Consider the following 22,540-nt stretch of genomic DNA (forward strand, 5'->3'; position numbering starts at 1 on the left):
TACATTAAAATGAAGAACAGCAATTCATGTAATGGTCAAAGACAACCAATAACAAAACCACCAAATTCCAGTTGTCAAACATAATTTACTATGTATATTTCTTCTCTTCTCTGTTAAAACAGTAATTATTAAAACTAAAGTGATATGAGTGAGTGTTTATGACTTCTTATTAAAAAACCTGACTTAAAGCAGTGTTCATTTAAGCTTAAGGTTAAAGAAAATCATGTAGAGATCTCTGTGCGATGGCCTAGTGACTTTATATCCTCTTGTCAAACCTCAGCAGTTTTATTTGCAGTGATACATGCCGGAGAAGGTTGGAGGTTAAAGTTGATAGGAGGGCCAACAGGAAAGCCAACCAACTTCTTTCAGAAGATTACAACCTTTAACATATTAGGATCTGTCGGCAGTTACGGCTAACTTTGTAAGTCTACATTTGTGTACCCTTCTGTGATCTGATCCCCAAACTCAAAACCAACAGGATTTATAAAACCTCCCTCTTATTACTTTCCTTCCATTATTCCTTCATAATTTTCTTACTGTTTAAGCTATTAATTTAGTTTTTGATATTATATTGATGCTTAGCACTTATCACTAGTTTTCAGAAGAACATTAATAGGTAGATAAAATTTTTTCCTCACTTTCTTCAGTCTAATTTTCTCTCTCACCCTGAAAATTGAAAAAAGGATTTCCTAATCTAGGAAATCTGACATTCAATGTAATAGCAGCACAGTCTACTGGACTAAAGCTCATCAGATTTCCCTTTCTCCCACTTATTTCGATATCGCTTCCTCTGTGACTTTTAAAAAACAGAGTAATACAGATAAAAGTAATGATAAATAAAATCACACAGAAACACTGAATAGTTGAGGTAAAAAGAGACCTCTAGAGATTGTCTAGTTCTGCTCAAAGCAAGGTGAACTAGAGACAGTTGCTCATGGCTTTGTCCAGCCAGATTTTGAGTATCTCCAAGGACAGAGACTTCACAACCTCTCTGGACAGCCTGCTCCAGGGTTTGACAGGTCTCACAATAAAAAACATTTTTCTTATGTTTCAATAGATTTTCCTGTATTTCAGTTTGTGTTCATTGCCTCTTGTCCCCTCACTGGGCACCACTGAGAAGGGCCTGGCTTCATAGTTTTTACTCCCTCCCATCAGGTATTTATGTACATTGGTAAGATCCCCCCTGAACCTGCTCTTCTCCAGGCTAAACAGTTGGAGCTCTCTCAGCCTCTCCTCATATGAAAGATACTCGAATCCCTTCATCATATTTGTGGCCCTTCACTGGATTTGCTGTAAGTTACTGTCTCTCTCAGTACAATTGTGGATCTTATGCTCTATCTAATCACTTAATCTAAAGGACCAAATCATTACACAAGTCAAAACTAGTACTGATGGCTGCTTTATTCTTACTTGCACTGAGGACAGCGCAAGTTTTTTCCCTGACTTCAAACAGACCTAGACCTCTGCTAGATAGACTGATTCTATATAAAAGATGATAATGTATATTTACTGTATATTCCCACGATGGCCACACGATATAAAATGCAATGATAATTTTTTTCAGTTATATGAGTTTGATAGCATTTAGCCAATAAACAACTTTTCTCAACTATATCTAAAACGTTTAACTTGCAGGTGTACAGAAACTAGTCTACAGTTATCCATTACTGCAATTCTACAGCTTTGCGTTTTAAAATGAGTAACTACTTCAGAAACTCTACACATAATATTATTGCTGCTGCACAAGAACAACAGAGCAGAAAAATCTATTATGCTTAACTTTTATATTGTATACAAAGGTAAATACACATCTACATCAAATTTTTTTCTTTAAAGTGTCAGACTTGACTTTTAAGTTTCTCCCACTTCTCCGCTCCTTCTTTGAAACCCAGGAGAAGAGCATTTGGCAAAGCAATGATTCTGCATTCTACATCTCATACCATTCAGCTGTTGCTACAATTTTAATTATGCAAAACTCAATGGGCTCTAATAAAATCTGACTAGGTAATTAATACTCTAAAACATACAGTGTGAGCTACTGAAAGGAATGTTCTACACAAATTCCCGCATGTCATAGAAAAGACTCATGCAGCACAGTGTATTCCTCCATAGGTAAAACAATATCCCATGATGTTAACAGCTTTTTTCATCCTATCTGCAATTAACTGAAGAATCTTAATATATTCTGTTGTTAAAAAGTTAATTTTTCTACTAGTTTCAGTTCAGACACATTCACTCATGTGTATCATAGCAAAACCAGGGAGAGAGTATTATAGTAGAGATGTGAGAAATATTTATATCAACAGCAAGGCACAATTGTAAACTACTATTTTACTGATATGCACAAAAAAGACTATGATAACATTATAGTATTATGTTCAAACTTCATATTTTAGTTACATTTATGTAATTCAGACATAAATATGTACACTCATATATACACACGTATATATTCTGAGATAAGATCAACATTATGATGCAGATGTTTCCCTGAGATTTGCACATGAAGGGGATTCTCCCACCATGCCAATTCCACAGACCCAGCCTAATTTTGCGGTCTGTTCAAGCCAGAGAGAGGGCAGAGGCTGAGCAGGCTAAGGGTCTTAGTGCTATTACATCCTATTGGTCTTGTGGCAATTAAATAAAAAAAAAAAAATCTACAAGCAGGAGTATTAATTTTCAGAGGTCCACATGATGATTTTACAGAGAAGGGCCAGAAAAGCATAGGACACAAAAGACAGTATGGTGTGCTTTTACAACTGGGAAAGTCTTTTCCGTAACAGTGAGAACACAGACTGTTCTCTCTGAACTTGCTCCCCTGGACATTTTGCAGAGAAGCACGATTTGAGTGCTAGTTTGACATGATTTGTATTTTTCCTAGAATCCTATCCTTTATCTCCTTAATGCAAGCCAAAAAACATCTGGACCTTTATGTTGTTTTCATAACGCTTTATGCCAAAGCACAGACAGTACTCCTGGATACTTTTTCTCTTCCTTGACACACTATAAATGGTGATAAGAAAATGAAAGTTATGAGAAGATCTGTGCTTAGGTTTACACTTCTGCTACAAGAATAAAGATTTTTCGTAACAGAGCATATTCATACATCTGCATCTGTAGTGTCTTTTACCCTGAGTTTTAAGAAAACACTTTATCAATTTTAAGTTTGACCTTGCAATATTTTGATGCAATATCAGGTTTTTACAGGTAGTGAATTTTAAATATAGAAGCAACAAGTAATTTGCTTGGGAATACAAAAGAGATCAATGATGGCACAGAGATTCAAAGCTAAATTTATAACCATTATAGCTTACCCTGTCCATTGTCCAGAGGCAAATGCATGAGAATCAGTTACTAAGAATCATAACGCATAACAGTGTAAATGAAGACCATTATTCTATCTTGGTCATCTTATTATTTGCATCATGAAACCGTCAGCTTGTATTGAGGCTAGATACGCTAACTATTGGGCAAACACGTAAGGAGCTAGTGTCTGCCCTACAAGAAGAGCAAGCTTTCAGCCCTCTGATAATGCACATTTCTCTCTTGAATTTTCCATTTTGAAGTAGTGATACAAAATGTCTACTGTTTTTAATAAAGGATTATCATCAGTAAGGAGAGGTCTTTAGAGCTAGGAAATGTGATTTTTAACAAAAGAAAAAACATTTTAAAAATAACTTCATTACACATGAAAAAGTAAAAATTACTGTGCCAAAATTAACATATTGTACAGTAGTAATTTTTACTCAGTGAGAGCTTAGTGTGCTTACCAAAGTTTACAGAAGTCACTACTGAAAACCAGTCATCTCTGGTATGACACATGGCAACAAATTCATAAAAACCCAACTACACAAAACTTTAGTGAGCAGAAAACAAATCACTAGTAGAAAGGGAAAGCAAGCAGACTCAACATTTGACTTGAGCTTCTATTGAACTTAGAAGCCCAACAGAAGTGATCAAAACTAACGATTCTGCAGAAGCCCATCAGCTGCAGATTGGAGAGTATCAGACTCTAGAGTATATTCTACAGAAACATTATCACACCTAATAGCCCTACCACACCAGGAGATGTGAATGGGAAGAAAGTGATACAACCAGTTGAAAATAGAAAGGAGTTTGAGGACAGCATGATGTCCGGCACTTCTTTCTCAAAAACATGCACAGCATATACAGAAAGGTTGCTAAAGCTAAGCATGCATGTGTCTGTTGTAGTTTGGGTAGTTCTGAGTCCTCAAGTCTCACGAAGCTCAGCAATGAAGAAAACAGTGAGGTATTGTTATGCAGAACAGTGCCACACATTTGTACATTTTCAGCAGTATCTTAGCTATCTTTCTCACATGGTCATTGCCCAGTGTATGATAGAGAGGCTGTGCGATTAATCTGTGCTCCAGTTCAAGGTATGTGGGCAAGCAGAAAACAAACCCTTATTTTCCTTAAAAGAAAAATCACCAAGAACAGGGATGATTTTCCATTTCTATGATCACTCAGTGACAAAGTGAACACTGATATGAATTAACAATCCAAACTTAATTTACTAGAGGATACAGCAAGACCCTAAATATTGAAGTCATATTTTCATTATGAACATGTTTTATCATGTACTTGGGCCAGCAATTACAACTATAAAACTGATAGAGTTTTAGCATTTGCCGAAAATGCACTTCGGTGAAGTTGATTTGTCTGCAAAAAACCTTGCTACACAAAGACAACTTGCACGCAGATTCATTTGGTACTCAGCTATGACAAACCAACTGGTCAATGCAATTGATGTGTGTGCACCAGGGTAAGAGAAAACAACTTACAAAAACTTCCTCAGGAAAGCACGAGGCTAAGCAAGGGAGCAAAACTACTCTAAAAAGACAGCAGTCAATGTTGTTTATAAACCAAGGCTTTTCACATGCAAGTTAAGTTGCTCCTAGCTTGCCAGAAGTGGTATAACCCAATAGTGCAGAACAAGTGCTTAACTAAACTTTTCAACACACCGCACAACTGAAAACATTACTAGCAAATGCGATTTTTGATTACATGAGAAGAAAAAAGCAGAAACTGGAAATATGCTTTGAAACGTATTTTCACAGTATATAACATAGACACCTATGATGAGTAGGAGCCTACTGACTCTTACCAAATAGGCAAATGAACTTCGGCCAATATGTCAGTTATATTGTTCTGTGGGTAATTGTGGTAACATAATTTTACATTAAGAAGCTAAATGTTCATCTTATTTTTAAAAAAAACCCACTTTGTTAAAAGCATAACAAACTAAAAAACCCCAAACAGGTAAAATCACTCAGCTAAGAAAACCTGAAATATGCTCTAATATGCTATCCATAGTCTGTGTGTTAAAAGCTAAAGGACATACATCTACACACACAAAATAAAGCTATCACTGCTGTGTGGAGTGCAGAATATTTTCACAGCTATTTTTCCTCATCCTTGGAAACATACATTACTCTTAATACAGTAACATCCTGAAATTTTACAACATTTTGGATTTCTTTGAAATGAAAAGTCCATTTTATTGTTTTTTAATTAAATCTATTTCCCCGAAAGGTCTTTAAAGGCTCTACAAACTACCTTGCATTTTATTATTGCTGACAGTTATCTAAACCACGCTTGAATGCCCTCTTTATCCTTTAGTGAACAATTGAAAGATCATATGCTAAAAAGACTTGTGCTTTCTCTTCTTCTAGCCCTATAATTAAGGCATTTTAATATATTTCTTCATAGTCATTAAGAGAGCACAATGTTAAAAATTAATGAAATGAGACAATTTTGAGTTTAACAACCATAAATATATACAACATAAATTTGTCTCAATTGTAGATATGAAAAAAAGCCTTCTTGAAATCACATGATGAGATTACCGAATTGTCAAGATTTTGCTTTTGCTGTCTAAGGGTATTTAAATGATGTATGGTAGCCTGACAATACTACAGCGTTGTTACATACCCTACAAGAGAGGTAAACATTTCTGTCAAACATTCAAATTCCATTGGTTTTAGTATGTTTTTGTTTACCTTACATACATGCCTATAAAAAAGTGGTATTGCTGGATGATGCTGAAATGGGGGAGGAAAGAGAAGAGAGCAAGCAAGACAAAGACATACGAAGGGAAAAATGATCATAAGTCAATTGTATAAAACCTGACATATAATGTAAAATACCACTATAATAACACCTACTTACAGTAGTACTTTAATAATGCTTATAATAGAATAAACCACAAGATTTTCTTAATTTGGATTTTTTTTTCTAAAAAACAGAGCTCACTATATTAGTGTATCACACATTTTTGCAACAGACATGTTAATAAGTGGTTTTTTTTTTTCACACTGTGAAAGGAATTCAATGTTTCTAAGTACATCATCATCACTTCTATATACACCAATTAAATATAGGGTGCAACTGTACTATAGCCACATTATTACTGCATACTACACATATACTACAGTATTTCCAAAAGGTATTACTAATGAGCAAATTATACAGCTTATCTTTTAAAACTATGTTAAGTTTTTTGAGGTATAAGTTCTTTATGCTTTCTCAACTAAATGTTGAAAAGACACAGTGCAACATAAAGCAAGAAGATTACAGATTTTTTTTTTTTCCTTAAGATGGACACACAAAAAAAAAAGAGAAGTTGCTCTCCAGAAGATTTTTTTAGGGTTGTCAGACTGTTATATTATAAACAACCTTATTAGTCCTTTATAATTACAATAGGTACCTCTGGACAAGATCGAGCAGACATGACAAATGCTTCTGACTTCTTTTTAAATCGAACCTGGAAGGTCATCGCTGAACAAACAGAATGCTATACAACTGGGGCCATAAATTGTGAAAGCTAACAAAAAGGTAAGTTTTTTTGATATTAAAAATGAAAATTATTCTGTTCAGGCTTTTCTGTATAAAATCAAGAAATAAGAGGACGAAATAGTTTAAAAAAGATAAGTAGCTAAAGAAAAAGAAATCCTTACAAACTTCATTATCACACTTTTTCTTTTGGCAGCTGAACCTGTATTTTAGTATTTATGCAATGTCTTTAGAGTAGTTGCTTTATTTTACAAATATGTTCTTAAAGATAATTCCCTAATGAGGATTTACCCATATTTGCATTTACTTTTTTTCCAGCATTATGATGAAACTGCGGACAGCTAAAAAAACCCCAGTCAGTCTCAAATCTATGGGATTTGCTTGCTGTTATCCTCAAATCAAACCAGTAAAAGGATAACATACTACTGTGCATTTTTCCTAATGTTTTTATTTTGTTTTAGGATCATTTAACAGTACTGGTAGTTTTGGATTAAATTCAATTTGTATGGAGATAAATAGTAACTTAAATGACTGGAACTGGAAACCAATTGATGGATCTCACTTTTAAATCTCATATTTCAGTTTGGAGAGGAAATGTAAGGATTGAATTAGAAAGCTGTAAACTCTTGATGAGAATTAGTGGTACAAAAACAAAAGAAAATGAAACCTTCAGTTATTTTTCTTACTGTTAGGCTGAATGAAATTGTAAATCAACAAAAGATTTGGATAGCACTCAAATCAACAGCTTTACCTAATAAAAGTTCTAACAGAGCACTGAGCATACCATTTGAAACAAATATGAAATAAATATGAAATATGAATGACCTTAAAAAGAACCATATGAGAAGCAAAACAGTAAAATCACCAAAATTCAAGCAAAGGAAATTTGAACTGAAATGTATGATGGGCAATTAAGTACCTATTTTGACAATTCTAAGTGGTCAAGTTTTTAAAGTATGACACAGAAACCTTAACCTATCTATATATGAGTGATAAATGAGGCATTTTGTGTCATTACATTCCCATAAATCACTTTCTTTAACTGCTGATGGCTTTTATCAGGTCTAACCTTTTCAAGCTTCTATCAGAGTGCTAACATTTTCAACTTTGACACATACGCAGTTTACAAATTCTGCAGCTGATTAACTCTGGACAGAAGCTCACTGCCATCATTGTCTTCTTCAAGTTGGGTTACAGCTTCAGTGTCTCAAAAACTCACATGCATCCCTTGTATGCCAGAAAATCTCACTTAATTTATTGGGCTGCGTTGCAAAGGATGCAAGATATTTCTCCTTTTGAAACAAATAAATGAGAATAGACTTTCAAAATTTCTTCTACGGAGAGCCTGAAATATGTATACTTTTCATTATTTTAAAATCAAGTAAATAGTACATTCCAAATAAAGAGATACAAATAATGTGATCAATGTTACATGACTATAATTTAAACAAACTTGGGATCAAATCAACTCGATTACATGAAAAATGTTGTGGTCAAAGTCTCTGAGGTAAAGAACAATAAAAAGCTGAAAAAACCCTAAATATTGCAGTGTATTATATATATGATATTACAAAATACTGCAATCATAAGCTAATTATGATCATGGGCCCTTAAATAATTTTGTGGGATCCCTCGCTAAATCCCTCTCTGACCTATTTTGTAAATTTCAGAGATTATAAATTGCAGTACCTTGAAATTGTAAATTTCAAAGATTCAATTTCAACATTACAGCACTTAGACCACGAAATGAATTTAACCATGATAGTCAGAACACAATAAATGCAACAGCAGAAAAGAAATACAGGAAATAATGTTTTATCATGCATAAGTGAACCCAAAGATTTCAAGGCACTTGCTTTCTGTAGGAACTAAAATTAAGTTACATATTTGCATGAGACACTCAATTTTTGCTACAAATATCTGACAAAATAGTTGATAAAAACCCATCTAGGTGTCTGTCTTCAAAAATATTTTAACTTACTGCACTATTCCAACAGTGCAGTAGTGCAGAGAAGCCAGCAATACTGTAGTTCTTTCTGCCTTAGTACCATCAATACATAGTAAGAATGGTAGTAAAGCTTTAGTCTAAACACCTGCATTTTCACTATTTTTTTAATTTAAAAATGTGCAAATATAATTTAATTGAGATGTATTTCACCTATTGAAACAAGCAGTGAAACATTCACGGAAATGCATTTACCAGATGTAATTGATCTAGACACTGAAACAAAGCTCAAGTTTAAAGAGATGCTGTTGTTAATAATATTAGTCAGACTGAAGAAATTTTCATGTTGGTTGTGTGACCACCGGAAGCCTGGTACTTCAGATGGTATTAGTTTTGATAAGAGCTAACTAGACATCAGACCTAAATAATGAAACCTGAAGAGACAAGCTTGGACCATGCAAATAGGAATGTCCGCAGAGAGTCTCATGCAGTTGATTGTCTCTTGTTGATAAACAACACATCTTAGAAAAACAGTGGGTGAAGGACAAATTTTTTTCAGCATCACAGCTAAACCAGCCTTGTAATGTCAATATTTAAGGCCTATCCATGAAAAATTAAAAAGTTCTTTATTTCACTAATGTCACACATCAGAGAAGCTGTGCAGTTACACTTTGACAATTCAGATGTAAATCTTGGAATGTCTCTAAGTATTCATGAAAAAGGCATATTTATCATTTAAAACACAAGGACATGACTTCTTGATGTTCATATCAAAGACTAGTGATGGATGAGAGCGTGCTAATCAAATAACAAACCAGAAGGAACACAGATGCTTGCTATTTTGATTAGGAGAGGGAAATTAAGATCTCTTTCCTAAATTAAGATATAAACATTCTACAATTATACACACAAATATATACATAAGTTTGTATAACACACTGTGTATGCACAGGAGCTTGGTATGTTCTCAAGTAGACATGCTACAAATACTAACTAGAATAACTGCCAATTTACTTAAGGTCAGAAGAAGCCACCTATAGTAAAACAAATCAAACATTGGCTTTGATCAGTTCCAGTTAATTGCTTATGAATTTATATATTCGGAAGCAATTTTAGCTTTCTTACATTAAAACTCCGCAAATGCTGAGAGAGAATCATTTAACTTTTGTTTTGTTTGAATTTGTTTCCTGCTGCCTTAGTTGTAGGTTTAAATTATGCTTATGTGAAATTACACTTATGTAATTTAAAATTGCATAAAATCAATGTAAACATTACTGAAAACAAAAATGTAGACTGTTTATGTGGGATGCAATATTGCAAGACAAGTGTGGAACTTCAGAACCAAATTTTTATTGTAAGCTTTTACATTTTTGATACTCAAGTCATCTTACTTCAGTGTCTTGTTTTATGTGGACCCAAAATGTATCAAACTATGCATGTTTAACAAGAACTCTTAAACATCAAGAGCTTTGCTTACTAAGCATGAGAGTCACAACCGCTGTCAGTGAGACAGCCAAAACTTTGTTAAATTTGTAGATCCGTATGCAGTGGCAAGGCCCAATGAGGCCCAATGATACTTTCAAGAAGTACTTGTCAAATGATGATAACATCCAACTCCTTGAAATCCATCTTCCTCTTTCTTCTTGAGTTCCCTGGTCACTCTAGTTCTGAACAGAGAAAGAAAAGCCACTTTGCTAACTGGAGAACTATTCATAAAACTTACTTGTTTATACCTTGCTGTAGTTATGAAACCTACAAATAAAGTACTAAAAAATGGAAATATACAGTAATCCAGAATAACTGCATTTTAAAACTGAGTCCCCCACATACAGTTTTCAAGAATTTACAACAAGGAACATTTTATAATCTACAGAAAAGTATGTAATTGAACATAAACTGGTGACACTGAGGGGGAAAAAAGATACTTGAATTAAAAATATTCTTAATGCAAAAATATTTTTATTATTGTTAAAATAATTTTTACCTGACCCTTTGAGCAGAAATGCATTCAAAAGCAAGAATTATATAATGTCTGAAGTGTAGTGTTTAAAATAATACACCAACACCAACAATCATTTTGCTCTGCTACTCAGAAGCCCTAGCAAGACACATCTGATGATGTGCTTAACGCAACTTATCCAAATACCCTGAGTGCCTCCTTTAACGCAAGATTAGTGTCCTAGGGAAGCAGGTTCTTGTGCTCTGGAAACACAAATCCATATTGTACAATCACCCAGAATAAACAAAATGTGGGCAGTTTTAATATATACTTTTCAGTCTCATCTTTAATCAAGAGAAACTGCTCTCACAGAGGCTGAACGGCAACTTGGGACTCCACAGTGACACTGTATTTCTTTTTGCCTGAGCCAAGATTTCCTAGAGACAAGGAATTTGTGCAATTGCGTGTACATCTGACTGCTGTCCATTAACCGGCCAGGGAATACTGAATCTACTATTTTATACCTCAAATTTCTCTTAGATTGTGCACTAACCTCACCAGTCTCATGTTTTTACATGCTTTATTTACTGTGAGTCTTATCTGTAATCAGCTATTGACATTATTTACTTTTTTCCTATATTAGTACAAATGGTTTTATATTCTATATATACTAGTTTATCATTTAATATATTAAAGGCTGCTTAAGACACAACTAAATTCCTCCACCTCTTGGACCTTTTTTGAAAAATTTACTGGATGCCCAATATATATAATATTCAATAGCATGTGAGAATAATTTTTATGCAACTCTGATAGTTAGAAAGATAGATAACTCAATTATTAGATCATCTATCAAAATATTCAGATGTGTAAGAGGCTACTAAAAAGATTGATGACTGAGAAAGTCCACTGATTCTCTAGCCATCATATTCACACATTTGGCTAGACAACATTTTTCGCTGCCTTCACAAGCAAGCTTCATTACCCATCACTCCACTGAAAAGAGTTTATTATGAGGCTGCCATCTTGGCAAGACTATTATTTAGATGATAAATGTTGGGGGAAAAAGTGTGTCTAGATTTTTTTTTTAAGATGAGCTTTTTGACAGATAAAACAAACAGCATCTACATTTCTAATTAACTTAAATTTGGCATATACAAATACAGGTCAGTAAAGCTATGATATGCTACTAGATTATCTTCTGTCTGAATCTTGCCCTTAATTTGTAAAATGTAAATTAACTAATTAGAAGAAAAGCAGCATTATTTGTGACAAAATGCTTCTTCTACTTCTTTGCTTTGTGACATTTATGATCAACTGTAGTCCTTCATTCTAACTTCTAATAGATGGATAATTATGCTCATACTAATTTATTAGGCTTTTAGTATTTTAAACCAAATGAAAACTTGAGATTTCTGAAGCCAAGGAAGCACAACACACTGCAACATGCAGCTAAATTACATACTTGCCAGCTTTACTTCATTCACAATATTATGCTGTTTACACGTATATGTCGCATGAATATAGGTATGAAGGTACCACTTTCAATATTCAAGTACCTGACTCAAAGGAAAATCTCTATTAGTATTCTTAAAACTTCCTCGAAATCTCTGTATCATTTCTGTGCATGATGCATAGTAATAATAATATACTTATGCTTTGTTCATTAGTACTAAGAGTTAAATTTCGTTTTATACTCCTACTACCCTCCTCAATTGTCATTTGAAATGCATTAGATTAGCAAATATAGAATTACACGAAGGAAGGGGGAGTTGGTCATTCTTGAGTTTCAGCCCAGCAACTTGACCTTGTTAAATAAAAAATATATGATATCATAGTTTACAGGAAGGGATTCTTTTCACTTTGGTTGGGTTTTAACTATTACTAGGTAGATAAAGACTCAACACTAAGAAATACATTGAAAATGTCAGATGTAAATGTCAATTAAAAATTACAAGGAATTCTGAAAGGTAAGGTCTGTGGGGGGTTGACATTCTTTGACATAGTGGAGTGTCTGCAACCAGGCCTTTGGCAAGCATAGCAGGATCTACGCTGTCAGCTCTTATCGTACATAAACTTAGATGCTTGTCTAATCTGAATGAGAAATACCAGGAAAATTGGAGCTGAAGCCTTGCAGTAATGCGGATGGAAGCTGAAAATGCTCTATCTGCACTACATGAGTCTCCTGTGACATGATAATATTTAAGACAGTACAGAAAAATATAAGGAAAAAATAAGTTAAACAAAGCTATGTAGTGCTTCATTTACTACTTTTTAAGTTGAGAATGTAACAATCTAGCAGTGAAAGAGGCTTAAGTAATAGAATTAGATTATAATGAAAATCCCAATTTCATGTCCATATTAAATACAATTTCTAAGGAGAACAATGCATGAAAATACATAATTAATTAATATCAATCATTCAAATGTAAATGCTAATATGAATACAGTATGGTCTGTTCTTTCTTTGCTTTGACAAAAATTAGTTTTGATACAAAATAAAACAACCTACAATGCTCAGCCAAACAATTAACATTATAGCAATGCAAGGCATAAGCCGCTGTCTCAGTGGAAAATGTCTTCATGCTCTGTTATTCAATCAGGTTGTTAAAGAGGGGATGACTGGTAAAATCTAAAAACATTACTTTTGAGCTAAAGTAAAAAAACATTTTTATTTTTCGTAAACTACATGTTGATTTTTATGCTCTTCATGTGTCATTAAATAAAGATAACAATAATTCATGTCAAATGTTGGAAATAAGCTAAATGTATCTAGAACATCTGTGAAGTGCAGAGGGATGCCTATATATGTGTGTGTGTATGTATGTGTGTGAGTGTACACATATATCTCTGTTTATCTCGCAGGAGAACACAGAATTTTATCATCTTCACAAAGTAAACTACTGAATCAGTAAAGTAGCAGAAAACAGCACTCTTCATTGCTTTTGATTCTCTTGTCTATAAACAAACGTATCTTACTCAGTGCTGCTAAGGTTAGCGAGTTGGCATGGCAAATGTTAAAAAAGTGAATTATTTTTGAAGAAACTTATCTATATATAGTCCTAAGCGGCAAAAATCATCATAAACTCTCTCTTCTATCTACATCCATTTTTGTTTAAGATTAATTTACTAATTCAAGTGGAGCCAGGAGGGAAAGAAAAAGGAGCAGAGCAAAATCCAGCATGTGTGAAAATCCACAAGCATTAGATAGCTAAACAAACCTTAAGTCCCTCAGTGTTGCAGTAAGGTCAAAACCTTTCAGCATTGTACCAGTGTGTCAAAATATGTCAACAAACCATCATACTGCAAGAAGAAGAATGACCTTTCAGTTCTTTATGTTTGGGCTGCCAATGAAGCTTTGGATACTGGGTATGCATGAACAGTTTTCCTAGCCACTTGACAAATGCAACTCCCAAGGTTTCCTCCAAGTCAAGTTGTTATACCACTGGCTTTCAACTCACCAGTACAACTTTTCAAACCATTTGCAATTGGAGAATATTGATCTTGTTATAGAACAGACACCCATAAACCCACAGCATAACTCCCTCTTCCCCTACCACCTACAACCAGACAACAATTATTACTTAAACAGTCTTCACAGGAACACGTCAAACCATTTTAAACAGCTGAACAGAAAAAAACGTGTATCGTTCTAATGTTCTGATTCAGCCTTTGCTCACATATGATTTATCTTTATAGTCAACTGCAAATGAATTTGAACAGAACACTCTTCTCAAAAAACCCTAAGAATACAATCGGTTGTATTTGTGACTGAAACACAATCCTTTGCATTGTTTCTGTTCGCATTTATCTGAAATAAATACCTCTCTTAATCTACAGGACTCTATGATAATTTACTATGACTGCTAGTTATAAACTGAAGTCTCAAGACCAGACATGATGTATTAATTAACAACACATTTAATCATGAACTTAGGCTTCCAAAAAGTGTGGTTACTATTTTAAAATTACTTATGGGAAACTTGCTTTTATTTATTCTTTCAAAAAGGCAGAAGCACAGGACTAACAACATTTAGAATACAAGCAAATGGGGGAAGGAATTTAGTACAGGGATGACTTACCATTCTTATTCAAAGAGAAGATGAAATGCTTCTCTTTCACTATGTGAAATTGTCTTTAGTTTAATATCAGTGTCAAATATGACATTTTCCTACGGTCTTCCTCACATATAGTAAAGTTTCTTTAGCTAATAACGGCATCAAGCTTTCTCCTGGGACTCTCTAGAAATTACATTCCAGAATGTACATATGCCTTAGCCAGGCTTGCAGAAGATAGAAAATGTAAATTGCTGTATTTGAGTTTATATCTTCTTACAGCATGTCACTGAGAGTGCACCCACTAATTACTATTTGAACCGTGTGTTGCTGATCTGTATATGCCTCTTAGAAAACAGCAGTCATGCCTATCAGCTCTGACTAACAGACTCCTACAGCCAGGACTCCAATTTCTAATTTAAGCCAGAAAAAATTATAAAATTAGACACTATGGAAAAAAAAGAAACAGCAGCATTCCTTTAAACTCTAAAATAATTTACATGTTCTCAGACCCTGTTTTAAAGTGCAATCTGTGTTACTTCCTGTTCATGCTCTCCAAATTACCTTTGGTCACACAGACTATTCAACAGTTTTATCCTCATGGTTACAAGAAATACACCAAAGTAGGCCAGTGAACAATGAAAAGTGTGGTATCTACTACACGTGCACAAAGCAATTATATTTTGCACATGCAGTTGTCTTGCTTACTTAGTGGCAGCGCAAGCTATAGCCTGCTCGATGGATGCCACCACTTTGAAGGAACAAACATATTGAGGGAAGGGATTCTGTAAGTACATGAATGATTTTGTACTAAGTTTGCTCAGTATATAAAATAGCTTTTTTCTAAAACATCACTCTGCAAAATCAGTCTTGGAATATGCAAGACCAAACTTGCCTTTTCCTGTTTCTTTATTATTGAAAAATCTCAATATCGGAACAGCATCTTAAATTACAACTGTGCAAACCCACTGACAAAGTACACTTTGTACATTTTTAATGTGAAGCTTAATTTGAAGATGAGGTTGCAGTGCAGCACTGCAACTGAAAATTGCTTAACAATACCATTGATGTACGAGCCATAAAAAACCTTGCTAAGCTGTCCCTGCAGAACTCAGAGTAATAAAAAGGTGTTCTTTTGCACGGAGGTGAACAGACATGGTTGACTGCATCTAGGGAGCTGTTCTGTTAAATGAGAAAGTGCCATTTCTCTCCTGTCAGTACAGACCAATTTAAGACACTCACAGGTTTAGTTAGCACAGAGTACAGGATTTAATGAAATACACACATAACAGCAAACAAACCACAGCCATGTTCAAAGCTTTCAGTCAGATTGTGCACAGAATTAATCTTACATCTGTGACAGATGTGGGAAAAAAACCTAGAAACTTTTCCAGTCTCACTCCTACTTTTCAGAGAAACAATAAAAAAGCTGAATGGAAAAGGTCTAACACCTCCCACCTTCATTCCTTTCAAAGTATCTAGACATGTATTTCTATCCACATCTAACAGGCGATGTTACAGGTTTTCTCTCCAATTTCATTTCGGCTTTAAGTTCAACCAACAGATCAGGTTTACAAAACCCTAACTTATCAGCTGAGTGTCATGATATCTCTATTGTGAACTGATGCTTCTTCTCCAAATGATTCCTCCTTCAAGAGGAAAGGAGACACACAGGTACGGTGAACTGACTGGGAAGCTGGTTCTCGAGAGATCCTTGCATAGGCTGATTAAATCATACAAAATTGATTCACAGTTTGTGCAGCTACACCTGTGTCCTCTCGTATAAATAGTTTCAGAGAGCAATGAAAGTTAACTGTCTAAACTACATGCAACCTAATCTGTCAACATGTGTTCATTAACCCAATTGTCATTATATTAGAAGCTACAGTAACTCAGAACTCATTTCAGAAGATGATGTGATACTGTTAGTTTGGCCAAGCAGTAACAAAATTAAAACTATCAGGATTTGTTCTTTAAAAAAACACCACAGAAATCTGCCTAACTTCCATAGTTATCCTATCACTAAATTCTGGATTTAGGGAGTAACAAATCTCACTAAGGAGATTTCTAGTTTCCTTTATATGAAAGTAAAGTCATTATATTTAAGAATCAGCAATTTTTGTAGTTGTTTTCAATATGAACAGCTATAACAGAAGATTTGGCAAAATCTCAAAACTACTTCCAAAACAGTCTTATTGATCCACGTGTCAATTCAGTCTAGCTTTTGCAACATTAAAGGTACTTGACTAACAGCTTAGTGAGAGATGTTATTTCATTTTTGAAGTTGCAATATTAATTAGAACAGGATAAAATTAAAATGAAGTTAGCTATGTCTTGGTTTCCTGATAAAAGCATAAGAGAAGTTTCTTTCGGAAATGTCAGATTCAAATGGTACACACTATTCTCAAATGTTTTACACATTTTATAGCTCAAACCAAAACGTGGATAGTCATTTTGTTCAGCACAAAAAAAGACAGAAACTACAACTTCAACTTTGCAATGGCAATTTTACTGCAAACAACAAATGTATCAGTGCCTTCATCCTACTTGTTTACTCAACTTTCACCCCATCTCAACTTAGTGAGTATCTTCATGCTCATGTTATCTATTTAAAATTCACTTCTTGGAGCTGCTTTTCTCTGATATCATCATGGATCCCTTCAAACGCATTCTTTCTCCTCAGAAAATATTCCAGCCAGTATATCTAATGGCCTCCTCCCAGCCTGAGCTGCTCCATCTCCTCTTATTTACACTGATGTGCAAATTCAGCACCATTTGCATCAGCATCTTTCCTGCCATTCTCACCATTTGCCTAGATATTGTATATATTCAATTTTCTTTCTAAGTCTCGTATTCTGGTTAGATGTTTCACAAATTATTTTCTACAACTTTCCTGTAGTATAGTATCTTCATCCAACAACTGACAGTCTTCCTGAGGTTCCCATTACCTCGATTCAAATTTTCCAAGTCCTTGGTTTCTGGGATTGTCAAATGAGAGCAGGTCCTTCTCACGTCTGTCAAGAATGTTGCTGCAGAGCATAATTCCAAACTCTGATGATGTTACTCTCAAGATTTGGTTTCCCTTTCTCTGCTGCCTCCTATAGAATCTGCTTTTAAGGTACTTCCCAAGCTAAGGCTAGCTATTTTCACCTTGGCATTTCTCATATTCAGCTGAAATACTAACCGTCACCAGACTAGCCTCTGATGTTGGCACACGCTGTCTATTTGTTGCATGCCATCTTCTCCACTATCCCTCAGATTTCATTGATGCTCTCTTATGAACACTGAGCAGACTTCCAAATTTATGCTTTTAAAAATCCTTTATTAAAACTTTCATTTACCTCACTTACTCACTACCTTGCTTAGGGTTCCACCACATACAAAAATGGAATTGAAGATGAAGCATCTTGTTTAAGATTTTTTTTGGAAGAAAAATCCTCCAGTGAGGAGGCTTCTAGTACCATGGAAAGATATATAAATATATACAATAATGACCTTTATAAGAATAAAGCAGAACTATTTTAATCATCTTTAGAAGAAAAGTTCTTTATATCAACACCATCAACATGTTCAAAAATTCTGTCCAGCATAACTTATTTCCCTCCTTATGGTCCTGCAAATACTCACTACATTTTTTAGCTTGAATATAATTGTTATTACTGCTTAAAATGTAGATAACATAAAAAAACCCTTTATTAAAAAAACCCCAGTGAAACAGTATTGTCCTAGATACAGTGACAATGAATGATAAAGTTCTTTACACACAAAGCCCATTTGGTTAGACTGTGAAGATTTTATAACAAATTTCGCACCTTGCAGGTATTACAAACCATTACAGCAAAATCTTCCTTCAAAGTCAGGTAGGATAAAAATTGACATATAACTTCTGTACCAAAGTAACTTATTCTGTCATCTAGCATCATTGTAAAATCACCATATATATCTGCTGCATGTTAACAATTATGAAGTGAATTTTTAACAAATATTTCAGCATTCCAATTTGACATACTAATTAATGACATTGAAAATGCCAGATTAGTAACATGTATTTTGTTCACATGGCTTAATACAAAAGTCATTAGTATTTTTTCCAATAACTTCTTTTAAAAATGCAGTCCTATTTATCTATAAGGAAAAATAACAGAAATGTACCTGTTCCAGTAGCTCCAAAACTGGTCCTGCAAGTAGGCTTGGTGGCTACTTTCATCACCGAATGAGGCTTTGCTTTCAATCCAGTGAATTATATGTCCTTCAACAGCTAGGGTGACAGCAGAAAATAAACTCAACTCTGAAAATCACACTCAACAGCCTGTAAGAATGTGTTTGGGAATATCCTATTTACCCTCCAATCTACCACATAATTCATGCTTGCATCAGTTACATATTTGTAAAAATATCTTTCAAATATGCACATAGGACATTTTTAAAAAAAAAGTATCAGAACATATTTTAATGGATAATTACATCAATTTCAGTTTAATTACATCCTATTCTAGATATTTGCATTTATTCTAACACAGACAGACTGTAAAGAAAAAGAGACTAGACTAAGGTGCAATTGCATCCTACTTTCACCCTTACTTTCCTGGAAAGGAGTTGTCAGGTAAGGAATTGAAAACTTCTGGTGAATAACAACAGTTAGCTAAGGTGCTAAAGACAGAAACTTCTCAGCAATCCAGAGTGGAAGGTGTGAGAATGGCAAGGAAGTTTATCGTAGCTATATATCTGCTTCCTTACTTTTGCAAAATCAGTAATGCTTCACCAGACAGAAGTGAGGAATAAGAAGGCTTATGTGAAAAAACGTGATTTTGAATTTCTGTTTCTTTCAGTGCTGTGGGATTCGCTTTGATTCATGTCTTTCCTCATTTCTTGCAGGAGTGAATTTCTAATATTAATAGAATTACCTTTTTTTGGTAAAAGGAAAGTCCTCTCTGAAGCTGACAACCTAATTTTGCAGGAGAAATCATGAGAATCGCTCTAAAACATCATTCCTTCTCCAAAAAGGTAATGTGGGGTATCATTATTGAGGTCTTTAAAAATGTTTCCTTTACTTTGAGTTGCCTATAATGTCCACAGCCATGATGTCTTAGCCTAAGTTTGACCTGGAATGAGGTACTGAAGGAGCATGCAGACCCAGAAGCACAATACAGAAAGATTAGAAGAGGCTATGGCAGCACATGATTGACCACTGACTGTAAAGTTACTTGCGAAATCTGGGTAAATAACTCATGAAGTCACCACTACCCTGCTATCAGTAACCAAGTTAACTTGTGTAGGCCTATACTACTACATCCTTCCCCCACCGCCAATACCTTTAGACCCCAGGAGATATAACAGTTGAGGCATTAACTGTGCAGTCAGTTGAGAAGCAATTTCTAAGAAACATTTGCCTTTCCTAGCTACGTATTGAGTCATGAAGAAGAGAATGCAAGCACTGCCATACATTAGTTCAGATCAGACACCAAGTAGAAAATTATTTCCTGTCAATCTCAACTGACTGAAATAATTTGAAAAAAGTAATGCACTATCACTGTTTGGATTTTTAGAGACAAATCCATGCAAACAAATTAATGGCTATTTTTAACCTTCTTTCTAATAGGGTAATATTACAAACCCAAGAATTCTTTTGACTGTTTCCCAGTTTCCCTTCTCAAGCATTAAAAAAATTAGCTCCATCTAGTTGCTTTTCTAGGCTCCTGAATAGCTGGGATATAATCTTGTACGTTTCTAACGTAGAAGTGAGTATCTTAATACCAAGTGCGTCTTGTGTATATTGTAGTCCACACTATTGGGGAATCTTATCAATGTATTTGACTACCTGAAGGGCAGGTGTTAAGAAGAGGGAGTCAGGCTCTTTTCAGTGTTGCCCAGTGACAGGACCAGAGGCAATGCGCACAAACTGAAACACAGGAGGGTCTGTCTGAACATCAGGAAACACTTTTTTACTGTGAGGGTGACTGAGCACTGGCACAGATTGCCCAGAGATGTTGTGGAGTCTCCCTCCTTGGAGATATTCAAAAGCTGTCTGGACATAGTCCTGGGCAACCAGCTCCAGGTGAACCTGCTTGAGCAGATGACCACCAGAAGTCCCTTCCAGCCTCAGCCATTCTGTGATTCTGTAATTTCACAACCTTCCCTGCTAACTTTAGACTTGATAAAAAACAACTATTCCCTCTTGCCCTGAAGTCCTTGGTAGCTTCCTGAGACCCTCCATAAATAAGAAGTATGGAAGTGAAGGAGTAGAAATTATTTGAAAACTCTCCAAGTGTGGCTTGACAAGAGTGAATTGCAGATCATTAGGATGCCAGATCTCACTGTTTCAAATATGGAGTGCTTCGGTTACACAGGTATTTTTTTATTTTGTAGATATAACCTCTTATTAACATCACTACCATTTTTCTGTTTTGGAAACGTGATCAGGAATACAAACATCACTGAGCTAAGGAAAGTCTTTAAAAACTTTTCAGAAGACTCTCATATACACAGTTGTTTATCTATTGGATAAGAGGTTATTGTGCTGAAAGGTGGTATCTCACGTGCTTCTGAGTAGTGAGACATTTTATAGTACACTCTCAATTCCTTATACCAGTGTACAAATCAGTTATCTCAGTAAGAATTCCAACTGTTGTCAATACGAAGAACAAAAAACTAGTCATGTATATGACTTTCACACAGTGCTTTCAGCCTTCTTATTTTCTCTGATAGACACAAAAGTAAGCATCTGCATAGACAGGTGCTGAGTTCTATGGAGGCAAAGCAGAAGTCTTCTGGCATGAAAGTCAATTTACAAAAGGTGATTAATAATCCTTTACAATTGGACAACATGGATGGTTTTTCTTCCATGGCCCAGCCACTAGGTCATCTGATTACCTTCTCACATGGCCTCAAGACCAGAAAATGTAGATGAACTTTGACATGCCCTTTATACCTACTTTTATTCCTTATTGCTTCTTGCTATGCAGGCTTTTAAAAAACAACAGAGAACTGCAGAGTTGTATTTAGATGCAAAGTGATGGCAAAAGAATAACTGCACAATGACAAACCTTTATGCAATGACCTATAGGTGTAATGCTAATACTTGCAAGACTGCTTTGAATTGATTGGGTCTAGAAGTTTAAGACAATTATAGGTATTTCAGAGTTCAGTTCATAAAGACAGTGGACAGAGCAGGTTAGAGGGAGCAGGGATTTGCGGGTTCTTATTATGTCTTGTTTTTCTTTTTTTTCTTTTTATGATAATGAGACAAAAACATGCAGAGACCAAAGAGGAAACACTGGGTAATACTACTTATGATCAAACCTCTCTGACCCAAACTACAAGTTCTTAAAATTATTGGGTAACTACTGAAAAAAGAGACTAATTTGTAGTATCCTATAATATACTTCACTTAAGTAGCCATAATATCTCGGCATGAACACTTCTACACAAAATAAAATAATAAAAATTCTTTTAAAAGACTTACCTACTGGCACTTCTAAAATGAAGTCTGGTGTTTTGTCATAACCCTTTGCACGAAGCTGATCTTCAGCTATACATAGAGAACAAGAACTATTGTTTATAAAACTATTCTATTAAGTAGACAGCAGCATAATTAATTTTATTTTAAATAAGAGTGCAAGAATTACTAATGCAGTCATACATTTCTTTCTTATGCATGCAATGCTGTGTCAGATTAAATGAACCTTTGTAGAAAACCTGAGCATGGATATAAAAATGCTTCTTTGTCATCCCTGCATTTTTATGTCTTCATTATAAACATCATTAATTCAAGCTGTCATACAGTATTTT

General features: G+C 34.7%; 1 protein-coding gene across 1 annotated transcript in view; it reads right to left on the reverse strand.

Annotated features, from left to right (window-relative positions):
* The window catches only part of CDIN1 (CDAN1 interacting nuclease 1), a 131,298-nt gene that overhangs the window by 48,258 nt on the left and 60,500 nt on the right, over window positions 1-22,540 (reverse strand). The window contains exons 9-10 of the mRNA XM_050898187.1: window positions 22,215-22,280; window positions 18,905-19,010 (exon numbers count right to left, since the gene is read on the reverse strand). Of these exons, the coding sequence (XP_050754144.1) occupies window positions 18,905-19,010; window positions 22,215-22,280 (172 nt within the window). The remainder of the gene's footprint in view (window positions 1-18,904; window positions 19,011-22,214; window positions 22,281-22,540) is intronic.

Source organism: Gymnogyps californianus, chromosome 5, assembly GCF_018139145.2.
Source record: "Gymnogyps californianus isolate 813 chromosome 5, ASM1813914v2, whole genome shotgun sequence".
Taxonomy (NCBI): Eukaryota; Metazoa; Chordata; class Aves; order Accipitriformes; family Cathartidae; genus Gymnogyps; species Gymnogyps californianus.